Here is an 11722-nt window from a genome sequence, read left to right as displayed (position 1 = left end):
CCCCCCCCCCCCCCCGCCTCCATCTTTTCCACCACCACCACCTAGAGCTCAAATCCACTGTCATCACAGCACCACCATCACTACCAAAATCACCAAATCCTCTTTCTCACACCCCCACCCCCACTATTGAGAACTTGAGCAAAAATTGAGAGATCACATTTAAAAATGGAAAATAATTGAGACCAAAAATGCAATTTTCCCTAAATAAAAAATAAGAAACTCTATTCATTACAAAACAAAAACAACCTCTAAAATAAATGATTTGAACTATAATGGCATTCATATTGAAGATGTTCATTGGAGCTATAAGATTTGAACGGGAAAAAAATCAGTATTTACTAAGAACTATGAGGCTTAACGATTTTCTTAGTCGTGAATTTCCTTTTATAAAATTAAATTTACAAGGTCATTATGGATAACATAAAGATGTGGGATATTAAATAATCCCACGTGTATGCTCTAGAAATTAGTATAAAGATACTAATCAAAAAAATTAATATATAAAGGTGAAGATGACTCATATCACTTGTTAAGTCAAAACCGGTAAAATTTGTGGAATTAATATAAATATACTTATGAGTTAGTGGATTATTTACCAAAATAAGAATAGTGGCATGGTGGTGAAGTAATTACTGTGTGGGTTACAAGGCACATGCAAAAAAGAATACCGAATTTAGGTGGCCAACAGTCCCAATATTCACCCTTTTCATACAGAAAGTTGAGTGTGGGCAGATTTGAAATAAAACATATACTTGTGGGTACATTGCAAAATAGAGAGAATGTGAAGCAGTTGCCACCACTCTAAGACATTCACTTAAGTTGGCATCTTTGATTGAGTTAGTTTGCATACTCAATAAATTCATAATCTCATTCCAACATCTGAAAAGAGTACAATTGCATTATTTTTACAAGTTCATATGTTTCTATAAAGCTTTTTCCTTTGGGGCCAAATTGCATTATCTCCAAATGTTCAAAGGTTTATATGACCATTGCCATTATATTTTCATTGCTCAATGTAATAAATGATCAAACTCAGAGCTCTGTACATAAAGGAATCTTAGTTTACAGTGTCCTATTCTGTTCAATCTCCAAACTGAGATATGTTCACAAATCCAATAACACATCTTTACTCATCATTTAAGGCAGCAACATTAATATCCAGCAATAAACACAAATCCAGGACAAAACATTTCCACAAAACAGATTAAATTTCATGTAAATAGCCTTCCTTTGACAACATCAAGTGAAATCATACTGGGCAGAATAAATTACACCCACAATCTTAATAGCACATGTAATACCAAAAACCAAACCTAACCCTAAGAAATTTCTTTTTTAAATCCATTCCCAACTTACTCCATTTTCAAAATTCAAAGACCACACACTGTCTCCCACCAGCAACTTAAAAAGATACACTTTTGCAAACATATCAGCAGTAAGTTCAAGAAAGTCCTAACTTTCACTAACTTCTCTTCATTTCCACCACCACACATACCACTTCGGCAAAATCGACACATCACTTCAGCAAAAACCAAATGGAAAAATGAACTAAGCACAAGAAAAAAAAAAATCAACTACTACCACCACCACACCAAAAAAAACAAAGGCATTCGCAACCACAAAATGATTTACAGTGAATTTAAGCAAAGGCTCAATAGAAAAGAGGAAATGAAGGGTACCAGAAGAAGTAAGTCTAGAGACGCTACCTCCCTCCATCCGGAGACGAAATCGTAACCGTTGATCAACTCAAGCCCAACGGTACGGCAACACGATGCTTCATAACAACGCCGTATAGGGCTTGTTCGGAATTGTTGATAAACCCTAACCCAGCTCCACCAGCCAACCAGAGAACGTAACGGCGTCGTAAACTAAAGCTCAAAACTTCGCAGCAGAAAATTCAAGAAGACGAAGAAAGAGCAGAATGAGAGACAAATATAGATACAGATACACAGTGCTGATAGAGAGAGAGAGAGAGAGTAGAAAAGACCGGTGAGTGTGAGTTCTGTTTCAGGTCTGGAGAGAGAATTGCGTGAACCGATAGAATTGAAGAGAGAACATAGACACTGTTGGGGTATTTTAGTAAATATGTGGAAATGAGGGAGGGTAGATCGGGAAGGAATCTTTTGACGTGGTTTGATGACATTGGTTATTGAGAGTGGAAGTCACTATGGTTGGTTGTCCCATGTTTGGGCAATACATGGAGAGTTACCTATGCTTGCAAATCGTACCCTTTCAAATTTACTCTCTAATTGTCACAGGTGCTAATGTATTACTTGTTTATACTAATATTTTCGCTCCTGCTACGAATGAATTTATTATAATATTTTAAAAATGGTTAGATAAATATACAATTATATAAATTATAACTTCGAATATTATATAATATGAAATTAGTTTGATCGATTATGTTTTTTGATGTTTTCCTTGTTTGAATTATAGCAAATAATTGTCCAATTATTCGTACAATGCACGGATAAATTGTTTATTATATATTTAAATAATGACCTTTTTATATTTTCAATCAATTAATAATATCAGTTTTTCATTTTATCTTTTTACTATTGTTTGGACGGGAATTTCACAAAGGATGATCTTATTTTCATTAATAGTAGTATAGATATAGACATATAGTTAAGTATTCGAATTATTATTATTGGTGTAAATAATTAATTATTAAAGTATTTTTTTCTTATTAAATTACGCAGAGTTTGTTTCTATTACTCACACAGTTGTAATGGTTTAATTATTCTCATAATTTGGTATATAAAGTTGTGTTACCAATAAAACGTTATTCTTTTTTTTTTTACCAATTAATTAATAATATTAGTTTGTGCTATAAAGTTTAAGGCGATAATTTTTACTTTTATCAATAGTATTGATACGTAAATATAGAAACAATATTATCAATTAATAAATATTAGTTAATTTTCATTTTACATTTTCTTACCAAGTACACTTTATTAATTAGCCAAATGCCTTGTGGTCAAGCGACATAGCTGTGACCCTTCCAAGTGAGATGTCACAGGTTTGATCCCCATGTTACTACCTTGTAACAGAATCAATAGTATTTTTGTAAGTCCAAAAACATTCACAACAACACAACAATTTATTTATCAATTGTCTCGTAAAGTTAGTTAAACTAGTGTATGTCTAAGCATTTTCATTGAGTGTCTTTCTTAATTGTTAATAAAATAATTGTATAATAAATATTTGTCAAATATAACACTTGAAACATACTAGAAATGTTGATATTTGGAAAATTTTCACAACAATTATCAATAATTAATTTGTTACCAAGTATTTGTAAATATATAAATAATGTCGTAACGATTTACTATATATTTAATATATTTATATATTTAGTAAAAATATAAATGAAAAGAGTAATATCATATTTTTACATAATTGTACTTTATGCAGAATGTACTAATGCAATTCAACACCGTAAATTTGTCCTTTAACAATTGAGGTATAAATTTATTCGACAAAATATTTGGACTTATCATTCCACATCATGGTATGAGATGTTTAACAAAATTAGGAAATCTTCATAATAATAATAATAATTTAACCATATTTGATATAATGATCATTATGACATTAAATATTTCATTCAAATATAATAAACACTTTTAATTTTTTTTACCAAATTAAGTAAATTGAGATCTTTTCCAAAAAAAAAAAAAACTAAATTGAGATAAATTATATTAAAACGCTTAAAAAAAAGGATTTGAGTTAATGAAATCTCATTAGAAACAAAAAAAAACATATCAAATTTAGGAAGATTCTATAATGCATGAACTTTTAAAAATTCGTAATATTTTAACAATCATAATTTTTTAAGAGTTATTTTTTTAGTACTCATATTGCTCCACTATGTTCAAACTCATGACCTCTCATTTGAGATAATTACTTTGTACCATTAGACTACAACCTCATTGACACTAATTAATAAAAGTTAAGCTCTAAAAGACTAAAATTGTTGTTGTTGTTAGCATCAATTTTGATAGTGTTGGAACTTATACATTCTTAACATAAATCGTGAACATTTATTGCATTCGAAATAAAATAATATAATAAATTTAATGATTTGATTTCATATTAAGTGTATAGTCGTATACTCGTATAGATAAAGCTCCAATTTGTATACGCACTGTATTGTTCAAATAGGTCAGAATTTGGGTTGAACAAAAATTATTTGGGGTGAGAGAGGCTCGAACTCTCGACCTCAGGATAACTCAGAAGCTATGAGACCTACGCGCTAGCCAACTGCGCCACCACCCCTTGTTGAGCAAAGTATTGTTTTTTCATATTATACGTAACAGTATATTTTGTTGACTTGACATCAAACCAAGTAGCAATAATGGTGGTAAAAAAACTAAAAATTGGATACACAACAACTAGGGATGCGCATTCAATTAACCGAATTGAATTAACTAAAATTTTAAAATTTTAATCGTGAATCAAACTTTTTACTACTAAATTAACCAAATTAAAGTTTGTTTTTTTCATAGTTAATCGATTAACCACAGTTTTTTTAGCTAAAGTTTAAATCCTTAAAATTATAAATAAAAAATAGAGCAAATTGCCATTTTGGTCTACTGAGTATAGGGGTCCTATTAATTTTGGTCCACGACTTTCAAAAGTGTTAATTGCATACCACGACTTTAAAATTTGTATTAATTTTGGTCACTCCGGCGAAATTGCCGGCCAAATGTCGCCGGATTCTCTTAATCTCTCCGATCAGGCTTAATTGTAGGGGCAAAAATGTACTTTCCATCCCTAAACCCAAAATAACCCAACGCCGCCGGAGGGTGAAACATACTTGGACATCAATTCCGGCAGCGTCGGAGCACGGACTTTCATCGGAGAACGGCGACGGGCGGTCCGTCCACTCCGAGGGAAAGGCGAGAGGAGACTTGCGAACATCCGGCGAGGAGGAGGAATCTTGGAAGGAGAAGAAACATGCATGTTTACAGAGACTGCGCTTCGTAGCAGAGCACTTCTTGAGCTGAACAGAGGTTTTGGGCGGCGGCGGAAGGCGGCGGTTCTCACACCTCCGGTCGGCAATGTAAGTGTTGAGCTGAAACACTTTTGTGCAAACTGCTCGCCGGCTGCGGAAGCCCTAGGGAAATCGACTCGAATTCGCGGGTGAGATTCGAGGATTGCGATGAATTTGAGGAGGATTTTGAGTCGGAATCGATTTTGGATGAGGGAATTGAAGAGGGAGGGATCGATAGCATCATGGGGAAAATCAGCGAGGGCAACAATTCGGTGCGGGAGGCGGAATGGATGAGCGCATGTTATGGATTTCCGATTGGGATGGGATTTAAGGCCATAAAACAGGCCGATAATGGAGATTGGTGGAGATTTCCGGTCGCCAGCATTAACGTCGCCGACATCACCCCGAAAGCCGAGAAATCTCCGCCGCTGGCGACGGAGAAGAAGAAGAAGAAAAAGAAAGTTGAAAAGTCGGCTGAATTTAGGGTTAACGACAAAGAGTGTTCATCTTCTTCAGCTCAAAGTGCATCCAGAGAGGAATTCGGCAATCCGAAGGCGAAATCGGCCGGTTTGCTCCTGAAATTGAACTACGACAGCGTTTTGTCGGAGTGGACGGACCGCCCGTCGCCGTTCTCCGATGAAAGTCGTTGGGTTTGGGTTGGGTTATTTTGGGTTTAGGGATGGAAAGTACATTTTTGCCCCTACAATTAAGCCTGATCGGAGAGATTAAGAGAATCCGGCGACATTTGGCCGGCAATTTCGCCGGAGTGACCAAAATTGATACAAATTTTAAAGTCGTGGTATGCAATTAACACTTTTGAAAGTCGTGGACCAAAATTAATAGGACCCCTATACTCAGTAGACCAAAATGGCAATTTGCTCTAAAAAAAAGCATTACCATTTACATCAATACATGTAATAATAAATTTATGAGAAAATATACAAAAACAATACAATAACAACACTACAAATATAAAACATAATTTTACAAAGTTTAAGTATAAATAATAGTTAACCAAATTATATATATATATATATATATATATATATATATATATATATATATTGAGCACTACTAACTTTTTTACAATTTAGTATCTGTTCATAGCTATTACTTTTTCAACCTACTGAAGCACAACGAGTCAACAGTTGCCTCCACTGGCTCTAGCACACCAATGACTGCGTCGCCCCCCACCATCTCCGGCCTTGCCTTGCGTTGCACAACCTCGTACTCTGCTTGGCATTGCTTGCCTGTCATGTCGCCAATGACCACCCACACACGTACACGTTCCACATTGTCCCCCCCCCCCTCTTATGCCTTTATGGGCCACCACGCCTTCTTGTACCGACAAGATTTGGGTCAACATTTTTCCTTCACCAACTATATTTGGGTTTAGACTTATCCAATAAAATGGGTCTCGAGGTCCCATGACTCCATTATATTTGATTCTCATTCCGATTCCAATTCCCAATTGTGAACCAAACACGCCCATAATTGTTTTGTTTTTGTTTTAGTGCTAAACAAAACTACTCATGAAATAACCCGAATGAATACTTTAATGAATAAACAATACTTAATTAATAAATATAAAAAGCACCGGAACAAATTTTGGGTAAAAAATAGTTCTAATCGACAAAATGTTTGTTTGGGAGCCTGCATATACTTTTTCTTTGAGTTATTCCATTGACTATACCGTTCCAATTTAACTATATGTGATTGTCATCATGTCACTCTCTACATATACATATAATTTAACAACAAATCAAGACAAGCTACCCTAAAATCATATTTGTTCCACTCGTTATAATAGAGTTTTTAATTTAGATTATTTATTATCAGAAAAATGATCAAATAGACCATTAAACTTTATTCAAAAGTGCAATTAGGTCATTGAACTTTTAAAAGTGCAATTAAACACTTAAACTTGTCAAAAAGAGATAAATAAGATCGATTTACCAGTAACCAATAGGTTATGGTAAAATTATTGCGTTGACCATTGTTGACTGCCGCTAACCACTATTCACCATTATTAAAAAAAGAAAAAGAAAAAAGAAGAAGCTTCCGATGACCTTCTCCACCCGAGAAAACGACTAGGTCTGGACGACCAGCCTGTCATCTTCTCTAGTGTCTTCACCGGAGAAGACGGTCAGCCGGTTGTATTCTCTGGTAGAGAAGGCCACCTGTTTTTTATTTTTTATTTTGTAGGGTCGCCAAAATTTTTATTTGTCGTAATTATTATCGAAAATGTTGTCATAATCCTAATGACCGGTTATTCCATGTGGATAACCGGCTATTGGATTTAGATACACCAAAATGACAAGTTTAAGTGTTTAATTGCATTTTTTTTATAGTTCAATGGCCTAATTGCACTTTCGATTAAAGTTCAATGGTCTATTTGACTTTTTTTTTTCTTTATTCTTTCATTATCAAGTTACATACTTACATGTATCAATTTTTTTTACTAAATTTATCATTATCTCACGTATGTTTATTATTATTATTATTATTATTATTATTATTGTTGTTATTATTATTATTATTATTATTATTTTGTTATTTTAACGCGGGATGTGATTGTTGAACAAATTATCACATTTAAAGTTGTCACCTTGTGATATAATTTTCATTGGAGTCCACCTCTGGACTGAGTCGGTTTAAAGTGGATTCATGTTCTCATAAATTAGAGGTTTAATGAATATATTATACGCACGAAATGGATAATAGATAAATGTGAAACCGATTATCAAAGTGTATCTATTCGAATTGGGAAGATTTAGAAGATCATCTGTCCCACTTGAAAAATGGATGTAAGTTTGCATTATTACATATACAAATTCCGTTTTAATGTAGTTTGAATTATATAACATAAATGTCCTATCTAGTGTGCACATTGAGGTGCAAATGGGCAAATAGCGGACTTTTGTTTTAGACTCAATATAGCGTGTGTTCATTTTTTTTAACCAGACTTATTCATCATTGTGACCAGTCAATTTATAGTAACTACAAAGTAATATATTACAAAATAAATAAAATTTTATTGTCACGTCAAATGATAAAGATTTTGGTAAAAAATTTTGGTAAAGATAATTTATTTATTTATTTTTATAATGAGGGAAAATTGTAACTGCCACATGAATGTATGTAGTGGGTAAACTATACTCTACTATAACACAAAGCATACATGAGAAGTAACTTGCACTAGAAAGACCATGTACAATAGGCGATAGCAAAAATCATGTTCTACACACTTTGTCACATTTTTAGTAATTATTATATCCTAGTTTAAGGTTTATCATGCACATTATAAACTTGTTATAGATATGCAGTACAATTAATACTTAGTGTGTGTGTTTGGTTGATAGGTTTAGCTATCAGGAATGAATATTAAAATCATTGTTATTGTTTGGTTGAAAGATTTTTTAAACACTACTATGTGTTTTTATTATCTCATTAATTGCAAAATCCATTCCCTTTTTCCTCATCTTCCCTAACTATCAATAATCATTCCTATTTCACCTTACTACCAAACATAAATACTTTCTCCAAAACCCATTACCATTACTAAATATTTATGGTGTGTTTGGAAAGCAGGAAAATGACTTCTGGAAAATGTTTTCTGGAAAATGAGTTATTTTCCGAAAAATGAGTTCATTTCCAGTGTTTGGTTGCACTTTGGAAAACTGTCTTTGTGTGTTTGGTTCATTTTCCGGAAAATGAGTAGAAATGTATAATTATATATTTTTATTATTTTATTTAAAATATAAAATATAAACTAACACTATTTTTAATTTATAAAAAACAAGAAAAAACCAAAAAAAAAATATCTTTTTTTTGTTTTGTTTACAAATAATTCACACTAATCAGACAACCTCCAAGAGCATACAAATCAAAATTACATCACAAACATATATATATTTGTACAGGATTACCAGTTCTGGTTTCCGCATCTGTGCGGAAGTACCGATGCGGAAACCAACCAGTTCTTGAACTGGTTTCCGCATTGGAAACCATAGCCTCTGGGGCTCTGGTTTCCGCATTGGAAACCATAGCCCCTGGGGCTTTGGTTTTCGATGCGGAAATCACTGAGAAGAAATTCTCCGGTTCATATAGTTATGTATTGTTAGATCTGTTGGATTTGGGGGAACAAAAATTCAAAGAAGTTATTCTCTTCTAAAAAAAAATTCAAAGAAGTGAGTTTGTTGGTAGAGAAACATGGCAAATCTGTATTTGTTGATGGGGAACAAGATGAAGATCTTGATTTGTTGATGGAGTTTGGTGTTGGTGGAGGCGTGTTGCTGTGAAGGAAGGCTGAACGAGGATGTAAAATAACTTCCCCCAACAAAAAGGGGAAGTCATTTTACGAGAAATGGGGTGAATTTCCCATTGACCATAGGGTCATTTTCAGTTGACTTCCATTTTACATCACTTACCAAACACTAGAAACCCGGAAAATGACTTCCGGAAGTCATTTTCCGGGTTTCCAAACACACCCTTAATATCCATTATGATTCCGATTCCCATGTGCGAACCAAACACACCCTTAATATATCATAAGTTAAAATGTTATAATTAATATATTATGTATATTTAATTTATTCATAAATACAATCAATTAAAATACAACTATAAATATATAGTGTGAATCAAGTTCACAGTGCGGTGAAACTTAGGAATGTAAATGACCGAGCTACTCGGTCAAAACGCAACTTGAGCTTGGCTAATTTCGAGCTCGAGTCAAGCTTGAGCTGACTAGTTTCACAATTGAGCCAAGCTTGAGCGTAAATATTTTATGCTCGTGACTCGTTGAGCCGTCTGTGAGCCATATATATATGTGTGTAAATGTGCTAAGCGGCTCGCAAGTCGCTCGGTCAAAACTTGGTCAATTTCGAGTTCGAGTCGAATTTAAGTCGACTCAAGTCATAATCGAGTCGAGCTCGAGTTTCAATTTTATAGCTCGGGTTCGAATCTATTTATTATTTATCGAGCTGGACACGAAGACACGTTTACAGCCTTAGGTGAATGTCTACGATATATATTTTGCTCCCTTTCTGTGCTTATCCTGATTTCATCGGCAAAAGAATGAACCGACACGGACTGAGTTGAAATAAAAAAGAAGCACGAGTTAATCGTGGGACTGCTGGGAAAACACAAACGACATTTCACTCCTAAATTTCGTCGAACGCCCACCGTCCCACATTGCCACAGACCACTCACCTACAAAGGCTTCAAGGCTGTGGCCATTCCTTTTCGCGTCTCATTTTTAAGGGATAAACTGGAGAGTTCTTTGTATTACTCTCAAATCAGAGCTCTGGGTTTTGTTTGTGAGCAGTAGAGAAAGACACAAAAGAATGGCATCCGTTGACTTCTTGGCCGGCGAGAGGAGGAAGGCTGAGTTTGACGTCGATGCAATGAAGATCGCTTGGGCCGGCTCTCTCTCTGAATTTCAACTCCATGACCGTATCTCCAAGCTCGTTGCCAGCGATCCTGTAAAATTTCCCCCTTTTCCCTTTTTCTGTTTATGTTGTTGGAATTTATTTATTCTGGAAAATGGTGGCAATATTCTTTAAATTCCCTTTGATGCAAAACTTGGGTATTTTATGATAACAAGAAAAGTGACCACTTTTTGTTTATTAGTTTAGGTAGTCCTTGTAATGTTGTACTGTACTATACAATTGTTTATGTATGATGTTGTACTTTCTGTAATACTGTAGTTGATTAGGCAAGAAAAGTCAGCTTAGTAAAAGTTAAGGAGTGTTTTTTGCTATTGTTAAAATGTGTGTAATTATTGTTAAATTTGTATGGGAGATTAGGCTTTCTGTAATACTGTAGTTGATTAGGCAAGAAAAGTCAGCTTAGTAAAAGTTAAGGAGTATGCTTTTTCCTATTGTTTTAATGTGTGTAATTATTGTTAAATTTGTATGGGAGATTAGGCTCTTAGTAAGGAGGGCAGGACTATGATGCCAAGGAAGGAATTGTTTAAGAATGCACTGAGGAAGGTGAATCATGCCTGGAAACTAATCAATGAACTTCGTCTTACCGGTAGGTTTTGTGTTTATGTTCTTATTCTTCTGATATACTGAATTTGCTTTAGGTTGTTGAATTTCATGTTTGATGGTGTTTTTGTTTGATTGCATTTGCAGAGGAAGAGGCACGGAAGTTTAGGTTCTATATGGATGAGCCTGCGTATACTGACCTTCATTGGGTAACCCTTTTCACTGTTATAATTTCCTTTCCATGTATTGTTGTGTAAAGATTTTTTATTTGGTTTATATATGTTCACATTCAATAGCCTCTTTTGCCGACTTTTGCTTTTCATTGTACTGATATGTTTATGTATTGTTCTGTAAAGTTCTTGCCTCTTTTGAATATTAACTTAATTGTCTTTTGTGTAGGGTATGTTTGTACCTGCCATAAAAGGATCGGGCACTGAAGAGCAGCAAAAGAAGTGGTTACCATTGGCCTACAAAATGCAAATTATTGGCTGCTATGCACAAACTGAGCTTGGTCATGGATCCAACGTGCAAGGCCTTGAAACCACTGCCACTTTTGATCCCCGAACTGATGAATTTGTTATTCACAGTCCTACATTGACTTCAAGCAAGGTGGGAGGACTGAAGGATTAATATGGTCAATGATAAGAGGGTGATAGATATGTGAAATATATATATATATATATATATATATATATATATATATATATATATATATATATATATATAT

At 34.1% G+C, this 11722-nt stretch overlaps 2 protein-coding genes across 5 annotated transcripts in view; one reads left to right on the top strand and one right to left on the bottom strand.

The window, feature by feature from the left end:
- Positions 1 to 2023, bottom strand: part of LOC116029205 — a 15561-nt gene extending 13538 nt beyond the window's left edge. For 3 of the 4 annotated variants that reach the window (XM_031271111.1, XM_031271114.1, XM_031271113.1), the window contains exon 1: positions 1680 to 2023. The gene's annotated coding sequence lies outside the window, so the exon portion shown is untranslated. The remainder of the gene's footprint in view (positions 1 to 1679) is intronic. The other variant, XM_031271112.1, reaches the window with a different exon arrangement.
- Positions 2024 to 10082: 8059 nt separating this feature from the next.
- Positions 10083 to 11722, top strand: part of LOC116030062 (peroxisomal acyl-coenzyme A oxidase 1-like) — a 7090-nt gene continuing 5450 nt past the window's right edge. Inside the window, exons 1-4 of the mRNA XM_031272170.1 lie at positions 10083 to 10488; positions 10933 to 11041; positions 11143 to 11204; positions 11395 to 11604. Of these exons, the coding sequence (XP_031128030.1) occupies positions 10351 to 10488; positions 10933 to 11041; positions 11143 to 11204; positions 11395 to 11604 (519 nt within the window). The 5' untranslated portion in view covers positions 10083 to 10350. The remainder of the gene's footprint in view (positions 10489 to 10932; positions 11042 to 11142; positions 11205 to 11394; positions 11605 to 11722) is intronic.

The sequence above is a fragment of the Ipomoea triloba genome, chromosome 9 (assembly GCF_003576645.1).
Source record: "Ipomoea triloba cultivar NCNSP0323 chromosome 9, ASM357664v1".
Taxonomy (NCBI): Eukaryota; Viridiplantae; Streptophyta; class Magnoliopsida; order Solanales; family Convolvulaceae; genus Ipomoea; species Ipomoea triloba.
The sequence above is the reverse complement of the archived record's forward strand: the minus strand, read 5'-3'. Positions and strand labels throughout refer to the sequence as shown.